The 22001-nt window shown below is 38.6% G+C and overlaps 1 protein-coding gene across 1 annotated transcript in view; it reads right to left on the bottom strand.

The window, feature by feature from the left end:
* Shark (SH2 ankyrin repeat kinase) overlaps positions 1 to 22001 on the bottom strand; it is a 418475-nt gene that overhangs the window by 262570 nt on the left and 133904 nt on the right. Inside the window, exons 3-4 of the mRNA XM_067773047.1 lie at positions 18724 to 19134; positions 18130 to 18663 (exon numbers count right to left, since the gene is read on the bottom strand). Coding sequence (XP_067629148.1) covers positions 18130 to 18663; positions 18724 to 19134 — 945 coding nt within the window. The remainder of the gene's footprint in view (positions 1 to 18129; positions 18664 to 18723; positions 19135 to 22001) is intronic.

The following is a 22001-nucleotide window of genomic DNA, read 5'->3' as shown; positions in this document are numbered from 1 at the left end:
AGCCAAAATAGTGCGGTGATGTTTTATTTTAAATATTATTAATTTCAGAATTTTGTTTCACACATTATATAAAATTCCGACGAAATGACTCAAAAACTATGTATCAATCTATTAAAACGAATTGATACATTTTTTCAGGAATGATACACTTTTGGAACAAAAAAAAAATTGCGCGAGTGGAATGCTGGAACATACATTCAAGGTAGCGAGCATACTTACTACAAATGATTTGAGTAATGAGTAAATTTAGTTGCATGAATATGTTGATTGTGTATGTGTTAGCACAAACTGATATGTTTGCTACTATAACGGTTTCTAAAATACATCTCGCTCTACTATTTTTCGAAAATCAGAGAAAAGTTTGTATTTCGATATGTTTCAAAAGGCATGCGCTAACGGGTACTTATGAAAAAGTGCATATTAGAGTGGTTCGAAAAAAATTTTGTCCAAATTCTATCCTCTTAAATGTTTCTATTTGATGTAAAAATAAAACCCTCACCAAAGTTTGGTCCTATTACTCCACTCTAAGTGGTACCCGAAATAAGGATTTCCCGCCTAGTTTTAAGGTCTTGTACAGGCTACAAACAATTTTTATGATTTTTTTCTCTAATCATATCATTTATAAACACTCTTTAATATATTGAGATCTTAATTACGATTTTTTCCAAAATTCATGGCCATTTGAAGTTGTGTTCTTTGACGAAATTGTGTAAACAGTTATTTCACACTTAAAAAGTGTATTGAAATGATAAAGCATAAATTCACATAGCCATAACTAAAACAATATAATAATAACATAAATTCGTAATTAAGGTTTCAATACCTTAAGAGTGTTTTCAAATGATATGATTAGAAAAAAAATCATAAAAACTTTTTGTAACTTGTACAAGACCTCAAAACTAGGCAAAACAGCACATGAAAGATTTTCGTAAAAAGTTGAGTAAATTCAAGTTAGGACAAAAAATAATTTTTCCCATGTTAACGAAATGGGAAAATAAAATAAAAATATCGTACCAAGTAGAGTGGAGTTATAGGACCCATCTTTGGTGAGGGTTTTTTTTTTTTTTTTAATAAAATAGAAACATTTGAGAGCATAGAAATTGAAAACTTGTTTTTCTCGGCACACCCTAAAGCACATATGTACATACAAATGTAACCGTTATCAGAAATCCTGCGCGCAAGCGGGAAAATACAAATACGAAATATGCACAAACTTTTCTCTGATTTTCGAAAGAAAGAAGACCGACATGTATTTTATAAACCGTTATAGTTGCAATCATCATCAACACAAAAACAATCAACATATTGATGCAACTAAATTTACGCATTACTTAAATCATTGTATGCGCGCTAACATGTACATACATTGTACATGTGTACATATGTATGTTCATACGTGTTTTCGCCAAGCGTCTCCTGGCTTCAGACTTAAGGGCCCATTACTGATACTTAGCATAGACTTAACTTGACTTCGCGTAAACTTGGAAATTTAGCACCGATTATACTACACTTAGCGCATACACTCCGGCATCATAATCAATAAATGTCAATTTGTATGTCAAAATGAAATGGACACAAACAAATGGCATCTCAAAATGTAAACGTCACTTAGAACTTACATAGAAAATCAAAATTCAACAGACTTCTAAGTCAAGTTAAGTGTTGCTAAGTTTTGAGTAATCAGTAACATGCAACTCACTGATTTTCGAAAGTTATAATTTATGTTTATTAGGGTCGGCAAAATATAAAATTTAATTTTTCCTTTTGGTATAGTGAAAATATTTTTCAGGACAACGAAACATTTAGGCAATCAATAAGGTATAAATTATTGTAGTCGTTAGGGAGCTGTACGTCGTGTTGTCACGAAGTCTCTGCTGGCTTAAGTGTTTTCACGAAGTGTCTGCTGGCTTGAGTCTTAAGCTAGCAGACACTCCCGTTTCTCGGAACCGGACGCAGCTTTAAATTTTTTTTGCGGTATTAAATTGCCAATAAATGTAATATCAATTATCCAAGTCGTTCGGAAGCTGTAGGTCGTGTTTTCACGAAGTGTCTGCTGGCTTGAGTCTTAAGCTAGCAGACACTCCCGTTTCTCGGAACCGGACGTAGCTTTAAATTTTTTTGTGGTATTAAATTGCCAATAAATGTAATATAAATTATCCAAGTCATTCGGAAGCTGTAGGACGTGTTTTCACGAAGTGTCTGCTGGCTTGAGTTTTAAGCTAGAAGACACTCCCGTTTCTCGGAACCGGACGCAGCTTAAAATTTTTTTTGCGGTATTAAATTGCCAATAAATGTAATATCAATTATCCAAGTCGTTCGGAAGTCGTAGGTCGTGTTTTCACGAAATTTCTGCTGGCTTGAGTCTTAAGCTAGCAGACACTCCCGTTTCTCGGAACCGGAAGCAGCTTTAAATTTTTTTTTGCGGTATTAAATTGCCAATAAATGTAATATCAATTATCCAATTCGTTCGGAAGCTGAAGGTCGTGTTTTCACGAAGTGTCTGCTGGCTTGAGTCTTAAGCTAGCAGACACTCCCGTTTCTCGGAACCAGAAGCAGCTTTAAATTTTTTTTTTTGCGGTATTAAATTGCCAATAAATGTAATATCAATTATCCAATTCGTTCGGAAGCTGTAGGTCGTGTTTTCACGAAGTGTCTGCTGGCTTGAATCTTAAGCTAGCACACTCCCGTTTCTCGGAACCGGACGCAGCTTTACATTTTGTTTGCTGTATTAAATTGCCAATAAATGTTATATCAATTATCCAAGTCGTTCGGAAGTCGTAGGTCGTGTTTTCACGAAGTGTCTGCTGGCTTGAGTCTTAAGCTAGCAGACACTCCCGTTTCTCGGAACCGCAAGCAGCTTTAAATTTTTTTTGCGGTATTAAATTGCCAATAAATGTAATATCAATTATCCAATTCGTTCGGAAGCTGTAGGTCGTGTTTTCACGAAGTGTCTGCTGGCTTGAGTCTTAAGCTAGCAGACACTCCCGTTTCTCGGAACCGGACGCAGCTTTACATTTTTTTTCCGGTATTAAATTGCCAATAAATGTAATATAAATTATCCAATTCGTTTGGAAGCTGTAGGTCGTGTTTTCACGAAGTGTCTGCTGGCTTGAGTCTTAAGCTAGCAGACACTCCCGTTTCTCGGAACCGGACAGAGCTTTAAATTTTTTTTGCGGTATTAAATTACCAATAAATGTAATATCAATTATCTAAGTCGTTCGGAAGCTGTAGGTCGTGTTTTCACGAAGTGTCTGCTGGCTTGAGTCTTAAGCTAGCAGACACTCCCGTTTCTCGGAACCGGACGCAGCTTTACATTTTTTTTGCGGTATTAAATTGCCAATAAACGTAATATCAATTATCCAATTCGTTCGGAAGCTGTAGGTCGTGTTTTCACGTAGTGTCTGCTGGCTTGAGTCTTAAGCTAGCAGACACTCCCGTTTCTCGGAACCGGAAGCAGCTTTAAATTTTTTTTTGCGGTATTAAATTGCCAATAAATGTAATATCAATTATCCAATTCGTTCGGAAGCTGTAGGTCGTGTTTTCACGAAGTGTCTGCTGGCTTGAATCTTAAGCTAGCAGACACTCCCGTTTCTCGGAACCGGACGCAGCTTTACATTTTTTTTGCTGTATTAAATTGCCAATAAATGTTATATCAATTATCCAAGTCGTTCGGAAGTCGTAGGTCGTGTTTTCACGAAGTGTCTGCTGGCTTGAGTCTTAAGCTAGCAGACACTCCCGTTTCTCGGAACCGGAAGCAGCTTTAAATTTTTTTTTGCGGTATTAAATTGCCAATAAATGTAATATCAATTATCCAATTCGTTCGTACCAAGTAGAGTGGAGTTATAGGGCCCATCTTTGGTGAAGGTTTTTTTTTTTTTAATAAAATAGAAACATTTGAGAGCATAGAAATTGAAAACTTGTTTTTCTCGGCACACCCTAAAGCACATATGTACATACAAATGTAACCGTTATCAGAAATCCTGCGCGCAAGCGGGAAAATACAAATACGAAATATGCACAAACTTTTCTCTGATTTTCGAAAGAAAGAAGACCGACATGTATTTTATAAACCGTTATAGTTGCAAATATTATCAACACAAAAACAATCAACATATTGATGCAACTAAATTTACGCATTACTTAAATCATTGTATGCGCGCTAACATGTACATACATTGTACATGTGTACATATGTATGTTCATACGAGTTTTCGCCAAGCGTCTCCTGGCTTCAGACTTAAGGGCCCATTACTGATACTTAGCATAGACTTAACATGACTTCGCGTAAACTTGGAAATTTAGCACCGATTATACTACACTTAGCGCATACACTCCGGCATCATAATCAATAAATGTCAATTTGTATGTCAAAATTAAATGGACACAAACAAATGGCATCTCAAAATGTAAACGTCACTTAGAACTTACATAGAAAATCAAAATTCAACAGACTTCTAAGTCAAGTTAAGTGTTGCTAAGTTTTGAGTAATCAGTAACATGCAACTCACTGATTTTCGAAAGTTATAATTTATGTTTATTAGGGTCGGCAAAATATAAAATTTAATTTTTCCTTTTGGTATAGTGAAAATATTTTTCAGGACAACGAAACATTTAGGCAATCAATAAGGTATAAATTATTGTAGTCGTTAGGGAGCTGTACGTCGTGTTGTCACGAAGTCTCTGCTGGCTTAAGTGTTTTCACGAAGTGTCTGCTGGCTTGAGTCTTAAGCTAGCAGACACTCCCGTTTCTCGGAACTGGACGCAGCTTTAAATTTTTTTTGCGGTATTAAATTGCCAATAAATGTAATATCAATTATCCAAGTCGTTCGGAAGCTGTAGGTCATGTTTTCACGAAGTGTCTGCTGGCTTGAGTCTTAAGCTAGCAGACACTCCCGTTTCTCAGAACCGGACGTAGCTTTAAATTTTTTTGTGGTATTAAATTGCCCATAAATGTAATATAAATTATCCAAGTCGTTCGGAAGCTGTAGGTCGTGTTTTCACAAAGTGTCTGCTGGCTTGAGTTTTAAGCTAGAAGACACTCCCGTTTCTCGGAACCGAACGCAGCTTAAAATTTTTTTTGCGGTATTAAATTGCCAATAAATGTAATATCAATTATCCAAGTCGTTCGGAAGTCGTAGGTCGTGTTTTCACGAAATGTCTGCTGGCTTGAGTCTTAAGCTAGCAGACACTCCCGTTTCTCGGAACCGGAAGCAGCTTTAAATTTTTTTTTGCGGTATTAAATTGCCAATAAATGTAATATCAATTATCCAATTCGTTCGGAAGCTGTAGGTCGTGTTTTCACGAAGTGTCTGCTGGCTTGAGTCTTAAGCTAGCAGACACTCCCGTTTCTCGAAATCGGAAGCAGCTTTAAATTTTTTTTTGCGGTATTAAATTGCCAATAAATGTAATATCAATTATCCAATTCGTTCGGAAGCTGTAGGTCGTGTTTTCACGAAGTGTCTGCTGGCTTGAATCTTAAGCTAGCAGACACTCCCGTTTCTCGGAACCGGACGCAGCTTTACATTTTGTTTGCTGTATTAAATTGCCAATAAATGTTATATCAATTATCCAAGTCGTTCGGAAGTCGTAGGTCGTGTTTTCACGAAGTGTCTGCTGGCTTGAGTCTTAAGCTAGCAGACACTCCCGTTTCTCGGAACCGGAAGCAGCTTTAAATTTTTTTTTTGCGGTATTAAATTGCCAATAAATGTAATATCAATTATCCAATTCGTTCGGAAGCTGTAGGTCGTGTTTTCACGAAGTGTCTGCTGGCTTGAGTCTTAAGCTAGCAGACACTCCCGTTTCTCGGAACCGGACGCAGCTTTAAATTTTTTTTCCGGTATTAAATTGCCAATAAATGTAATATAAATTATCCAATTCGTTTGGAAGCTGTAGGTCGTGTTTTCACGAAGTGTCTGCTGGCTTGAGTCTTAAGCTAGCAGACACTCCCGTTTCTCGGAACCGGACACAGCTTTAAATTTTTTTTTGCGGTATTAAATTACCAATAAATGTAATATCAATTATCTAAGTCGTTCGGAAGCTGTAGGTCGTGTTTTCACGAAGTGTCTGCTGGCTTGAGTCTTAAGCTAGCAGACACTCCCGTTTCTCGGAACCGGACGCAGCTTTAAATTTTTTTTCCGGTATTAAATTACCAATAAATGTAATATCAATTATCCAAGTCGTTCGGAAGTCGTAGGTCGTGTTTTCACGAAATGTCTGCTGGCTTGAGTCTTAAGCTAGCAGACACTCCCGTTTCTCGGAACCGGAAGCAGCTTTAAATTTTTTTTTGCGGTATTAAATTGCCAATAAATGTAATATCAATTATCCAATTCGTTCGGAAGCTGTAGGTCGTGTTTTCACGAAGTGTCTGCTGGCTTGAGTCTTAAGCTAGCAGACACTCCCGTTTCTCGGAACCGGAAGCAGCTTTAAATTCTTTTTGTGCGGTATTAAATTGCCAATAAATGTAATATCAATTATCCAATTCGTTCGGAAGCTGTAGGTCGTGTTTTCACGAAGTGTCTGCTGGCTTGAGTCTTAAGCTAGCAGACCCTCCCGTTTCTCGGAACCGGACGCAGCTTTAAATTTTTTTCCGGTATTAAATTGCCAATAAATGTAATATAAATTATCCAATTCGTTTGGAAGCTGTAGGTCGTGTTTTCACGAAGTGTCTGCTGGCTTGAGTCTTAAGCTAGCAGACACTCCCGTTTCTCGGAACCGGAAGCAGCTTTAAATTTTTTTTGTGCGGTATTAAATTGCCAATAAATGTAATATCAATTATCCAATTCGTTCGGAAGCTGTAGGTCGTGTTTTCACGAAGTGTCTGCTGGCTTGAGTCTTAAGCTAGCAGACACTCCCGTTTCTCGGAACCGGACGCAGCTTTAAATTTTTTTTCCGGTATTAAATTGCCAATAAATGTAATATAAATTATCCAATTCGTTTGGAAGCTGTAGGTCGTGTTTTCACGAAGTGTCTGCTGGCTTGAGTCTTAAGCTAGCAGACACTCCCGTTTCTCGGAACCGGACGCAGCTTTAGATTTTTTTTGCGGTATTAAATTGCCAATAAATGTAATATCAATTATCCAAGTAGTTCGGAAGTCGTGTTTTCACGAAGTGTCTGCTGGCTTGAGTCTTAAGCTAGCAGACACTCCCGTTTCTCGGAACCGGACGCAGCTTTAAATTTTTTTTGCGGTATTAAATTGCCAATAAATGTAATATCAATTATCCAAGTCGTTCGGAAGCTGTAGGTCGTGTTTTCACGAAGTGTCTGCTGGCTTGAGTCTTAAGCTAGCAGACACTTCCGTTTCTCGGAACCGGACGCAGCTTTAAAATTTTTTTTGCGGTATTAAATTGCCAATAAATGTAATATCAATTATCCAAGTCGTTCGGAAGTCGTAGGTCGTGTTTTCACGAAGTGTCTGCTGGCTTGAGTCTTAAGCTAGCAGACACTCCCGTTTCTGGGAACCGGACGCAGCTTTAAATTTTTTTTTGCGGTATTAAATTGCCAATAAATGTAATATCAATTATCCAAGTCATAAGTCGTGTTTTCACGAAGTGTCTGCTGGCTTGAGTCTTAAGCTAGCAGACACTCCCGTTTCTCGGAACCGGAAGCAGCTTTAAATTTTTTTTTTGCGGTATTAAATTGCCAATAAATGTAATATCAATTATCCAATTCGTTCGGAAGCTGTAGGTCGTGTTTTCACGAAGTGTCTGCTGGCTTGAGTCTTAAGCTAGCAGACACTCCCGTTTCTCGGAACCGGACGCAGCTTTAAATTTTTTTTCCGGTATTAAATTGCCAATAAATGTAATATAAATTATCCAATTCGTTTGGAAGCTGTAGGTCGTGTTTTCACGAAGTGTCTGCTGGCTTGAGTCTTAAGCTAGCAGACACTCCCGTTTCTCGGAACCGGACACAGCTTTAAATTTTTTTTTGCGGTATTAAATTACCAATAAATGTAATATCAATTATCTAAGTCGTTCGGAAGCTGTAGGTCGTGTTTTCACGAAGTGTCTGCTGGCTTGAGTCTTAAGCTAGCAGACACTCCCGTTTCTCGGAACCGGACGCAGCTTTAAATTTTTTTTCCGGTATTAAATTACCAATAAATGTAATATCAATTATCCAAGTCGTTCGGAAGTCGTAGGTCGTGTTTTCACGAAATGTCTGCTGGCTTGAGTCTTAAGCTAGCAGACACTCCCGTTTCTCGGAACCGGAAGCAGCTTTAAATTTTTTTTTGCGGTATTAAATTGCCAATAAATGTAATATCAATTATCCAATTCGTTCGGAAGCTGTAGGTCGTGTTTTCACGAAGTGTCTGCTGGCTTGAGTCTTAAGCTAGCAGACACTCCCGTTTCTCGGAACCGGAAGCAGCTTTAAATTTTTTTTGTGCGGTATTAAATTGCCAATAAATGTAATATCAATTATCCAATTCGTTCGGAAGCTGTAGGTCGTGTTTTCACGAAGTGTCTGCTGGCTTGAGTCTTAAGCTAGCAGACCCTCCCGTTTCTCGGAACCGGACGCAGCTTTAAATTTTTTTCCGGTATTAAATTGCCAATAAATGTAATATAAATTATCCAATTCGTTTGGAAGCTGTAGGTCGTGTTTTCACGAAGTGTCTGCTGGCTTGAGTCTTAAGCTAGCAGACACTCCCGTTTCTCGGAACCGGAAGCAGCTTTAAATTTTTTTTGTGCGGTATTAAATTGCCAATAAATGTAATATCAATTATCCAATTCGTTCGGAAGCTGTAGGTCGTGTTTTCACGAAGTGTCTGCTGGCTTGAGTCTTAAGCTAGCAGACACTCCCGTTTCTCGGAACCGGACGCAGCTTTAAATTTTTTTTCCGGTATTAAATTGCCAATAAATGTAATATAAATTATCCAATTCGTTTGGAAGCTGTAGGTCGTGTTTTCACGAAGTGTCTGCTGGCTTGAGTCTTAAGCTAGCAGACACTCCCGTTTCTCGGAACCGGACGCAGCTTTAGATTTTTTTTGCGGTATTAAATTGCCAATAAATGTAATATCAATTATCCAAGTAGTTCGGAAGTCGTGTTTTCACGAAGTGTCTGCTGGCTTGAGTCTTAAGCTAGCAGACACTCCCGTTTCTCGGAACCGGACGCAGCTTTAAATTTTTTTTGCGGTATTAAATTGCCAATAAATGTAATATCAATTATCCAAGTCGTTCGGAAGCTGTAGGTCGTGTTTTCACGAAGTGTCTGCTGGCTTGAGTCTTAAGCTAGCAGACACTTCCGTTTCTCGGAACCGGACGCAGCTTTAAAATTTTTTTTGCGGTATTAAATTGCCAATAAATGTAATATCAATTATCCAAGTCGTTCGGAAGTCGTAGGTCGTGTTTTCACGAAGTGTCTGCTGGCTTGAGTCTTAAGCTAGCAGACACTCCCGTTTCTGGGAACCGGACGCAGCTTTAAATTTTTTTTTGCGGTATTAAATTGCCAATAAATGTAATATCAATTATCCAAGTCATAAGTCGTGTTTTCACGAAGTGTCTGCTGGCTTGAGTCTTAAGCTAGCAGACACTCCCGTTTCTCGGAACCGGACGCAGCTTTAAATTTTTTTTTGCGGTATTAAATTGCCAATAAATGTAATATCAATTATGCAAGTCGTTCGGAAGTCGTAGGTCGTGTTTTCACGAAGTGTCTGCTGGCTTGATTCTTAAGCTACCAGACACTTCCGTTACTCGGAACCGGACGCAGCTTTAAATTTTTTTTGTGGTATTAAATTGCCAATAAATGTAATATCAATTATCCAATTCGTTCGGAAGCTGTAGGTCGTGTTTTCACGAAGTGTCTGCTGGCTTGAGTCTTAAGCTAGCAGACACTCCCGTTTCTCGGAACCGGACGCAGCTTTAAATTTTTTTTGCGGTATTAAATTGCCATTAAATGTAATATCAATTATCCAAGTCGTTCGGAAGTCGTAGGTCGTGTTTTCACGAAGTGTCTGCTGGCTTGATTCTTAAGCTAGCAGACACTCCCGTTTCTCGGAACCGGACGCAGCTTTAAATTTTTTTTGCGGTATTAAATTGCCAATAAATGTAATATCAATTATCCAATTTGTTCGGAACCTGTAGGTCGTGTTTTCACGAAGTGTCTGCTGGCTTGAGTCTTAAGCTAGCAGACACTCCCGTTTCTCGGAACCGGACGCAGCTTTAAATTTTTTTTTGCGGTATTAAATTGCCAATAAATGTAATATCAATTATCCAATTCGTTCGGAAGCTGTAGGTCGTGTTTTCACGAAGTGTCTGCTGGCTTGAGTCTTAAGCTAGCAGAACCTCCAGTTTCTCGGAACCGGACGCAGCTTTAAATTTTTTTTTTGCGGTATTAAATTGCCAATAAATGTAATATCAATTATCCAAGTAGTTCGGAAGTCGTAGGTCGTGTTTTCACGAAGTGTCTGCTGGCTTGAGTCTTAAGCTAGCAGACACTCCCGTTTCTCGGAACCGGACGCAGCTTTCAATTTTTTTTGCGGTATTAAATTGCCAATAAATGCAATATCAATTACCCAAGTCGTGCGGAAGCTGTAGGTCGTGTTTTCACGAAGTGTCGGCTGACTTGAGTCTTAAGCTAGCAGACACTCCCGTTTGTCGGAACCGGACGCAGCTTTAAATTTTTTTTGCGGTATTAAATTGCCAATAAATGTAATATCAATTATCTAAGTCGTTCGGAAATCGTAGGTCGTGTTTTCACGAAGTGACTGCTGGCTTGAGTCTTAAGCTAACAGACACTCCCGTTTCTCGGAACCGGACGCAGCTTTACATTTTTTTTTGCGGTATTAAATTGCCAATAAATGAGGTATAAATTATTTAATATATAATATTGTTGTTTGCTATAGTGTGTCTGCCACCTTAATAGGACCGGTTCTCAGGTGCCGTATTTCCTCAAAATGCTTACGGAGATGACTCCTTAAGCCCCTAGGCGGTGCTGGTTCATCAATCAGATGTCTGTTGGGATGCTCAGGTTTCTGGGTATTCAACAGGAACTGTTTGGTCAGCATCTCATTTCTCTCCCTGATGGGGAGTATTCTCGCCTCATTATGCAGATGGTGTTCTGGGGACATAAGAAGACCGTAGGATGCATTATATATTGTCGGCAGAAAGCGCTCGCGCATTTTTTGCCTCCGTCAGCACTTTGTCGCGGAAGGCGATGGAAACTTTGTCTTTGTGCTTAGTCGGATTCGATAGGGTTTTTACGGTGGACCAAAGTTTACCCACACCGGGAGAGAGGTTACAACCTGTTAGGTGCTCCTCCCATTTCGCCCGCTTGTGTTCGTCCACAAGCAATCTGATGCGTTGGCTTATATCCCTTATTTGGGGGTCGCCTGGATCAAGCTGTCTTATAAGGTCACGTTCTCTCGCTAAGTTTGCGGCCTCCACCGGGAAGTGGGGCCGGATTTCGGGAATTCTCAGGGCGGGAATGAAACGTGCCGAGGCGGATTCAATGACCTTGCGGAAGGTACGCTCCCCTTGGCGGGCATCAGTAGGGATAGGGAGGGCAGCAAAGCGGTTGTCTGTAAAAGATTTATATTCTTCCCACTTTCCTTTTTTGAAGTTTATGAAAGTGCGTTTTTCGGTGACGATGAAGTCGGCGGTACGCTCGAGCAAAATAAGTATGGGCAGGTGGTCGGATGCCAATGTTACCATCGGCTGCCAGTTGACGCAGTTTACGAGTTCTGCGGTCACGATTGAGATATCTGGCGAACTGTGCCAGCTTCCTACCATACGTGTGGGGGCGTCTCCGTTTATTGTGCAGAACGTCGTTTCTTCTATTTGATCCGCCAACATCTCACCCCTACTGTCCGCCCGCAAGTTTGAATGCCATAGATCGTGATGGGCATTGAAATCGCCTAAGATAATGCGATTGTTGCCAGTGAGTAAGGCTCTGATATTGGGGCGGTATCCACTGGGGCAACAGGTGGCAGGAGGGATGTAGATGTTGATGATTTCTAGGTTTGCATCGCCTGACCGGACAGATAGGCCTTGACGTTCTAAGACATTGTCCCTGCGGTAGATGGCAGGATCAAATATATAATATTGCACAGAGTGGTGTATGATAAACGCGAGGCAGCCTCCATTTCCGCTTTCGCGGTCTTTCCTGTGGACATTATACCCAGAGCAGGTCTGCAATGCAGATCTTGCTGTGAGTTTAGTCTCTTGAATCGCAGCAATGCGGATGTTGTGCCGCTTCATGAAATCGACTATCTCCGTAATCTTCCCAGTTAGTCCATTACAGTTTAACTGCAGAATTCTGAAGTGCATAAGGGGAGACACCGCCACTCTGGGGCCTGGGTTGTGGAAGGCCAGGACGCAATTGCTGTTGTGGCCCTGGGACTGGGCGTCCTTGGGCAAGCATTGGGGTACCCGGATGATTTGGGTTTGGGACCTGGCAACATGGCGCGATGAAACCCGTCGTGGTAGCAGCTGTTGGCGCCGTGGGGCGCGAGCAGCAGCGGGTACTTGTAGTGGCTTGCTGAGCAGCGGGGCTGCTGGAAGGTAGTGGGGGGGGGGGGGGGGGGGGCGCTTAGTCGTAGACTACGGGACGCCCTTGGGCGTGAATAGCAAGGAGCCACAAAAGATTTATAAAAGTTACGTGGACGTTGGGTTTTGGGATCAAGCCCAGAACAACCTGTCCGATGCAACCATCCCTTGCACGAGACACACTGAACAGAGTATGACCGTCCTAAAAAGATTCTTTTCCGGCAGATGCAGCAAAATCATTTCTCAGGACCGGGGTCAGGAGACGGACCCTGATTGGATTCGATGCCTTCCCGAAGTAAGAGAATATGGAGCAGTCCTGCTGCAAGGAGCTGCTGGGAGGATGACAATTTGTGGGAGGGACGCAACAAATTAAATGGGGTCACACTTATATGACAGTCCTTGGTCGGGAAAAATTCCGAGTCGCTCCGGTACATAGAACCGACTGCCGTCATTAGTATTACCACTTACTTGCCTTTGTTTGTCGATGATCAATCCTACAATCATAGCTCTTCACGGAAACGTCTTTGTACCAGGGTTTTCTTATCTTGATTTAGTCGTTTCTTTTCTTCGCTTGTGGCTCACCATGTTTGGAAAGACAGATCATAGGAAATATGTAAAATCATTCCCATACAACGAATCCAGACGTGTAAAGTAGACAGTCCATATTAATAAGAATCTTCATTTTCAGCCTAGCAGTCACTTTAGTCAAATCGTTCATTTGTCCCGTAGTACAAATATTGTGCTTTCATTAAATCCCAGTCAATAAATACGCTCAATGCTTCATCATCCGTAAATATTTTTGTCTGCCTTGCGTCTTCTATGAGACTCGAGAATAAGGTCTTATTTTCACTGTCAGCAAACCTTAATGTTTCCACAAGTTTAGCTTTTGTTCCTTCTCCTATCGAACGTAACCCTTGAAGATATGCATTATAGACGTGTTCAAATCCACATTAATTAAGTAGCATTGTATTTTTTCTTCTTTTACTGGATTCTGACAAATCTGGATAAGTACGCACGGTCTCCCATGTTTTCCAGAAGAAGTAGATGGTGTGGAGTCGGTTATAACGTCTTCAGATTTCGGTAAAGTTACTGAATAATCTGATTCTAACCAATTTCTGTTTTTCATTAAAAATTTATCCTTTTTCCGTGAAGCTTCTGCCCATCGTTTATTAAGTCTGAATAATATGTCTTTGAAAATCACTGAGGATGAAACATAAGTTGTCTTCAGATACATGATAATTTTCTTTTAAAACTGTTGATAATGCCTCCAATGATTTTCCTCCTTCGATATACGAAAGTATTATTTCACGTTTAAAACACTTGAAAGTAGACATTTTGAAGGGACAACAAAACACGTAGTTACTTGTATTCGTAACAATTACACTTCTGTTAATTCACTAATATTTTGTTTTGTTTATATACTAATATGAAATATGATGGTAGTGCGTTGAAACAAAGGGTATTTTGGAAATTCCGTTATAATCGCTTCTAACCTCGTTAATTTCCTACCTAAGGTGTACATTCATAAGTACTCTCTCAACAAAGTTTCGAATTGTAGGTATATTATGCAAAACTGCACTTAAGGCTTTACTTTTTTATTGTTTAAAATAGGATTCAACGCTCAATGTCACACGGGAGAACTGGAATTTTTATTGATAAAAAATAGGTATTTTACATAGTAATAATATATTTCCGCCCACTGAAATTGAAAAATTTAGGCAAAACTGCATTTAGTGTTTTTGTTATGATATTTGAAAAGATAATGCTTTACTTTTTTATTGTTTAAAGCTGTATTCAACCCTCACGGTCACTCGAGAAAACTGGGATTTTTATTGAGAAGAAAGAAGAATCATTCATCGCTGTTCTCTGGTGTGCAACTTGTTTATTAATATTTTCACACGCAACATGAGTGCAAAAGAGATAAACTTCCTAATATCAATGAAAAATTACAAAACTTACCGCAAACTATTGATGTACACGGCAACATTTAAAACCCCAATAGATAGCGAGCGGTTTTCCGTTTTCTGACTTTTATCACATTTTTAATAGTTAGTCCGAAAATCGCAAATTTCCGCAGCTTTTTTTTATTTGATTATGTTTATGGATAGCTAGGCTATAAATCAACATAGAATGTAAAGCGTGGGTAAACGTGGGCAACTGTCAAAAGTCTCGATGAACTTTAAAAATTTTTTTCACCATATTTTACTTTGCAATTATTTATTCTTCAAAAAACGAGGTTTCCAGAAATATATAATATATCATACCTTTTCCTGTAACTCCTGTAACGTATAACATTAAAATCAATTTGAAAGTGATGAAGGGAATGTGCTTAACATGGACGTCCATTAAATCTTAAAGTTTGTGATATTGTAAAAAAATCGTTTCATATAATATGTATAATTGTTCGATATTATAGTCTAGATTGGTCCTTAAAATATTGATTGAAATAAAAAACGCATGCCAGTAGCGACATCGAAAAAACCATTTTTAATCAGCAGTTGTTCTACGATTTGCCATCGTGCGACGGTAAAATAATAAAGGAGAAGATAAACACAATTTCTGACATAATAATTGAGCCTTTAAAACTTGCTTACAAGAAACAAAGTAATCGCACAGGTAAAACAGACAAACACACAACAACAAATAAACACACCAAAACAACAAACCCACAAAGAAGGTCAAACGACTAGAATTACTGACTTTTACCTGCCTCAGTCAGGCACACAAATCGATGAGTAAAAACCACCCTCGGTTCTGAATGAACACACAGCATATACACATAAATATACACAAGCATCAATTTTGACAATACCTGCTAATGTACCTACGAACTATAAATACAAGACGACAACAACAGATCAGAACGAAAATCGACACTGATGACGGCACAATGCCGAAACCAGTTTGTCTAGAACCAAATTTGACAAGGGATGACGGAAAATCGTTCCCATATACATCATTTATCCACCCTGTCGGAAAATCAACAAAACAAAATAAGTCAGTTATTTAATTAACTCTATCCTGACCACCTATGTCTTTCCAAGATGCTGGAAAGCTGTTAAAGTTATCCCTGTTCCTAAACAAAACAATGAGTACAGGCCGACAGCCATACTGCCTTTTCTCTCGAAAGTCGTTGAGCGCATCTTACATGGGCAGATCACCACATATGTGCACGTAAATAAACTTGTGACGGACCAATAGCCTGGTTTAAGACCAAAAAGAAGCTGCACTACGGCACTTATTTCTGCGGATAGATGATAACCTTACGGCTTTCCTAACCCTTCTCGACCACTCCAAAGCCTTTGACGAAGCGGGAAAACATGTTTAATTTTTCCAGTCATGAAACCAACCTAATCAGATCTTATCTAGATGGCAGAATGCAGGCAGTATGTGTAGATAGTAGAAATTCAAACTTGTTAGACGTTTCGCAAGGTGTACCCAAAGGGTCAATCCTTGCTCCTATGTTATTTATATTGTACATTAACGACCTGCCTGTCGATTGTATGAGTTCATGTATAATAATAATAATAATAAAACCAAACGGATTAATACCCTCCAAAGCCCGCCCAACCGGAGCGAGGGGCGTATCCGCATGACGCACGGATTTGTTTTTGTCGAGTTGTTGATAGGCGGAGGTTTGTTAAGCGTTGAGATCTAAAACTGCTCAGCTACAGAATAAAAATCATCAGCTGAGTACTATACATAACAGTTAGAAATTACATAACAGTTAGAAATTATACATATACATTCTACATTGTTAAATAAGTGAACATTTTTAGTTTATTTGATTTTTATTGTTTTTTTTTTTAAGTGTTAGGATAGAATGATATTTTTCTTTATGGTAAAAAGTAAATCCGTCATATCAAATGTATTAGAATGAGTGTTAAAATCATTAAAATCATGACACAAACACCGAAAAGGTTCATTTAATTCGAAATTAGTTGTACATTGCCTCAAAAGAAGACGTGTGTAATGAATTGACACCCGTGATGGGACGTTAAAGTTTATTTCGTTCAAAAGACTTGGACTAGAAATCAATCCATTCAGGAGTTTAGCCACAAATATAACGCCTAGCCTAGATTGATAAGCTTCAACCGACTAGAATAAGGTGGAAGATTATACGCAGATTCCCACTGAAAATTCCTTAAAGAGATAAGGAGAAATTGCCATTGTATTGATTCAAGTCTATCTGCTTGAACTCTATATTGTGGATTCCAGACTATTGATCCGTATTTTAGTATCGGTTTAACTAAAGTAATGAAAAGAGCTTTAGTTACATAAGGGTCACTAAATTCTTTGGACCACCGTTTCACAAATGAAAGAACACCTCTAGCCTTATTGACAGTAGCATTAATATGAAGGTTGAAACTAAGTTTAGCATCGTGACTCCCAAGTCAACAAAATAGTTTACTGATAGAAGACAAAAATTATTAATTAAATAAGAGGCTGCTGGCAAAGATCTTCGAGAGAGGCACATGAATTTGCATTTATTGGGGTTCAGCGGCATTGAATTTACGTTGCACCAAGTAACTAGGCAATTTAAATCCACTTGAAGCAAGGGACGTTCTTCGATAGATGCATAAGACCTAAAAAGTTTTACATCATCAGCATACATTAAGTAATTTGATTTATGATCTTAGTCAAATAAGTGTATGGCCTTCAATGAACAGCTTATGTCTAAATCCAAGAAAGTCGTAGTGTATTGTCATCCGCAGAAAGCCACTAGCTACAAATGCAAGAAATCTTGGCATAGTTTTTAACAAAACATTGACCTGTAAAGACCATATCTTTAGTACTGTAGGAAAAGTGTACAGTATGCGCGGTACACTGTGGTTGACACAGTATTTTACTCCGCTACATACACGACTACTGTTATCCGATCTTGATCCCGTTTCCTGTTATTCTGAAAGTTCTTTTGACAACCTTTTAAAGGCTAGAATACTTGTTACCTTACATAAGATAATTAGATATTAGATAATTATAATATACAAGAAAGAACCTTATTACCTACATCGAAAGCTTCATTCTACGAGGACAATGATTCTTGCACATATTAAATACCGTATGCTAATTGCTGAACGACAATTCTCCCTTACTTCGGTCCGTCTTTTGAACTCCCTTCCAGCTAGAATAAGACAAATAAGTAATGTACTGCATTTCAAAACAGAATTAGTCTTGTTTTATAACTGACTCACCTCTCCTTCTTCAACTTACTCCCTTTACTGATTTCATATCTGTTTTTCTCGCCACCTTTCTATCTTCTCTAAGGATAGAACCCAATATTTATTACCATACTCATCATTACCGTATTACAAAGGCCCCTTTATTTTTATTTCTGTTCTACGTCCCTAGGCTTAGCTCTATAAATATATATTGTAACCATATTGTCTTAGTTTACAAATTATCTATTGTTCATTAACTGCGTTATTGAAATATTATTGAATTTTCGCTCTTATTCTCTGTTGCTGTTCTGACTAGTACTATAAAATAATTTTGCCAAATTGTTGTGCTAGGAAAAGATTAAAAATACAAATAAAACTGTAGTGTTATCTTCGAAAACGAGCCCCGCCAAGTGTTAAACAAACACTATTGTGAATATTGCAAAAAAAAACCACCTGCATTATGTCTTAATATGTAAATGACTTTAACTTACCGATTGCGATATTATAAAATGTTTAACTTGACCTTCAAATAAAAGCGTGAGGACATAGCCGGAGCGATCAGAATAGCGCACCAAAAAACATCCGGAGCTATCAATTGGGATTCTCTCATTTGCTTCTCGATCTAACTGATTATGATTACCTTGATCACCTAATAGGTCGTTTGTGGATTTGGCAATATTTTTGGCATATCGTTGCAGACTTTTAATAGCTTCTTCTCGCGTTAAAGTACCATGATACCAGAGATTTTTTTTCGTCTTTGCAGGTGGTAATTTATAGTCGCTCAGAAAATTTACTACTGCGGTATGTCCTGCTTCACGAGCTAAATCAATCGGAAATTCACCAGATGTGGTTCGCGGTAATAAAGGAGCATGACATTCTAATAATTCCTTTATTGCTTCCAGATTTCCATTTTTAGAAGCCTCGTGCAGAGGAACATATCCATTTTTGATGTTACGTCCTTGTGCATTCGCATTTGCATTTATTAAATGGCGAATGAATGGCCCTGATTTCGTGCGACATGCATACTAAAAATATACGTATTTCTCCACTTTTATTCATATTATTTAATATGTTAAGTTACTTACATGAAGTGGCATGTTACCAAAAGCGTCCATACAGTTAACATTGACTTCGGTTGCAAGAATAAGGGTTAGTAGCTTTAAATCGCTATAAATTGCAGCCAAATGTAATGCTGTCTGTCCATTTTGGTTCTTAGCGTCGACATTGCGATATCCACATTTTAGTAGCTCACATACAATAGTCGCATTATTCTCTTTTGTCGCCCTATGTAATAAATTGGTACACCCGTGTCTTCGAGCATCATTTGGAGGCAAATCCTTCTTAAGAAACGTAGTGAGCTTTGTTGGCAATCCATTTTCTGCCATTTGATAAAATTCCACCAAAGACTCAAGGCCATGTAGAATTTTAACTTTATCGTCAATTGAAAAGAATGCATCTCCACCATGTCTCCGAATCTGATAGTGACACACCTTCCTCTACGAACCAAAGGAATAATTGATTTATTAAAAACATTAGGCATCATGCAGAAAAAGCGAGCATTTGTCAGACTCGACTTTTCGACTAAAACGTGGGTTTTGTTTACATAAAAACTATTAAACTCGCTTACTATTAGTCAGTGCGGGACTACGATCTCACATGCTGAGTCGAAGTGACGTGGATAAATGTTCGTTAAATTGATATCAATTTCATAATAGATCAAGTTGGCATTTAGGTGGGTCTCATTTTTAGTTGAAATTTTTAGTTGAAATTTGTTTTTTTGTAAAAAAAAATTTACTGACTTGGATCAAACCTAATAAAGGTTGGCTGGCTGATAAAGTGGTTCTTAAAGAAAGGTAGAAGTGGTAAATATCTAGTGCAATTACCAAATATAAGGTTGGTTTTCCCTAGGTTTAAACAAAGACTCCGTGAGGGAAACAATATAAGTCACAGTGAGGAGATTTTAAGTAAAGTTTAGACAGCTTTGCATTTAAGCCTCGTACAGATATAATATACCCAGGCAGTTAGCGGTTAGTTTTTCGATTCAGCACTATTGCCGGAGATTGCAGCTACATCTTGAATGTTCTTATTCGGCCTGTATTAAAACTCCCGTACAAGAGCCCGGTGCAGTCAAAACGAACTGTTGAAAAGAGTTTCGAAATCCTTATTGAAAACATCAGTCCTAAAGGAACAAATATTTCTTTGATGGGAAAAGTAAAAATTTAAATCTTTGCTTTGGTATGGAGCCTAGATACGAAAATCGATTTATTCCGAGCCACCGCAACTAACTTCCTAGTCCACAAGCTCGAGTCGATAGAAATAGTTTAAGACTCCTGATTTTTCCCTAAAGAGTTGGTTGAAGGCCCCCGTGAAGTTAGCACCCCAAAGTGCAGCACACCAATTTTTTTTTCGGAGTTCTGGGTTTATTTTGAAGAGTTCTAGAGTTCCCTAGGGGGTGCGAAAAGAGTTCTGCAGCCCTAATAGGTTTAAAAAAAATTTTTTTGGGGTCCAGCACCCTTTTTACGCAGAAAAAAGTTCTGAACCAATTTTCTAGTAGAAAAAGAGGTGCTCTAGAGTTCCCTAGGGGGTGCGAAAAGAGTTCTGCAACCATAATAGGTTAAAAAAAATGTGTTTGGGTCCAGCACCCTTTTTGCGCAGAAAAAAGTTCTGAACCGATTTTCTAGTAGAAAACGAAGTGGTCTAGAGTTCCCTAGGGGTGCGAAAAGAGTTCTGCAACCCTAATGGGTTTTTTTTTAAATAAATTTTTAGGGTCCAGCACCCCTTTTACGCAGAAAAAAAGTTCTGAACCGATTTTCTAGTAGAAAAAGAAGTGCTCTAGAGTTCCCTAGAGGGTGCGAAAATAGTTCTGCAACCCTAATAGGTTTTTTTTTACTATTTTTAGGGTCCAGCACCCCTTTTACGCAGAAAAAAAGTTCTGAACCGATTTTCTAGTAGAAAAAGAAGTGCTCTAGAGTTCCCTAGGGGATGCGAAAAGAGTTCTGCAACCCTAATGTTGCAACCGCAGACGTTTCAAAATACATCAGATACTAGGATTCAGATACTAGAAACAGAAAGGTGAGGAAAAATTATTTGCCTTTCGTCCGCTAATGAGCGTTTTTGTTTCATATCATCATATTCGTACCAATTCGCACCATTGTAAACAAACGCTGTGTAATGGCTAACTCTCCGGTATCAATAAAATGGGCTGCTCCAACGAGTCTGTACTTTTTGTTCTGAACAACAAGTTCTTTGTCTAATGACTTTAAATAAAATGGGACACGTTGCTCGAAGATGGCTTCTTTCATGCTCACTTCTGACAAATCCAACAAAAGAGTGGGCCCAAACTTTCTGGTTTCGTGAATAGTCTCTCTACATGTTGGGCAAAGACAAGTGACTTGGGGGCGATCGTCTAAGGCCTTTTGGATGCGTTTTTTCTTCATTCCGATTGCTTCACCAACATCGATAGGCACATTAGTATAACATTTTTGAAACTCATATCGACATTGACACATTTTTGTCATAGAATATGAGAATGTAAGATCACGGAGTAATGGTTCGTTTAAAGAGCAATACTGATAGCGCAATCCATAGTCCAGAAAGCAGATGGTATCTTTGGATATAAATGTTTATTTATATATATATTATATATATATACATAATTTCACGAGCAAGAATAGCCAGTGGAGTTTTCGATTCTTGAACGAGGGTTTATATGCATCGCTTGAATAAAAATTATTAAAAACGAATCAAACGCACACGTGTTTGATATTTGAATACGTGCTGTCCCAACTTTCAAAGAACCTGCGGACGATCAATTACGCATGATTGGGATACTAATGGAATGTGTTCCACTGATGCAGTTCCATTCAGGGAAATTACTTAAATACGTCTTGGATACTTTCGTTGGTTAAAAATTCGAAGGCTTTTGCTTTCATTTACATGATCTCGAGACGTTACTGACATCTTTTAAAGGCACGTTGTGTTTATCTTGTACAAAGTCACGATCAGGGCTGTCAATTACAACAAGATTTCGATGAATTCCAGTCACAGAAACATCCGTCTGTCTCCAAAAATGGTGGAATTATTTTCCACTCCTGGAAAATCTCTAAATTGTTGTGACAAGGAATTCTCCTCGATATCCAAGTTCGAATTTTTGTATGATTTTTTTAAGACTGGATCAACATTTTCAAACGAAGTTTCTACGAGGGAAGCAGAGTCTTCTATGACCGAAGCAGAATCTTCTATTGACGTGAGCAAGGGATTTTCTTCTTGATTTTTCCCTTTCCAGTTTTCTTCTTCCGCAAGGGCTCGACGCAAAGAAATAACACTGGTATTCGGTACGATTGCATGCTATGCGTCCCCTATA

The sequence above is a fragment of the Eurosta solidaginis genome, chromosome 3, assembly GCF_040869045.1.
Source record: "Eurosta solidaginis isolate ZX-2024a chromosome 3, ASM4086904v1, whole genome shotgun sequence".
NCBI classification, from domain to species: Eukaryota; Metazoa; Arthropoda; class Insecta; order Diptera; family Tephritidae; genus Eurosta; species Eurosta solidaginis.
This window is presented reverse-complemented; position numbering and strand designations above follow the sequence as displayed.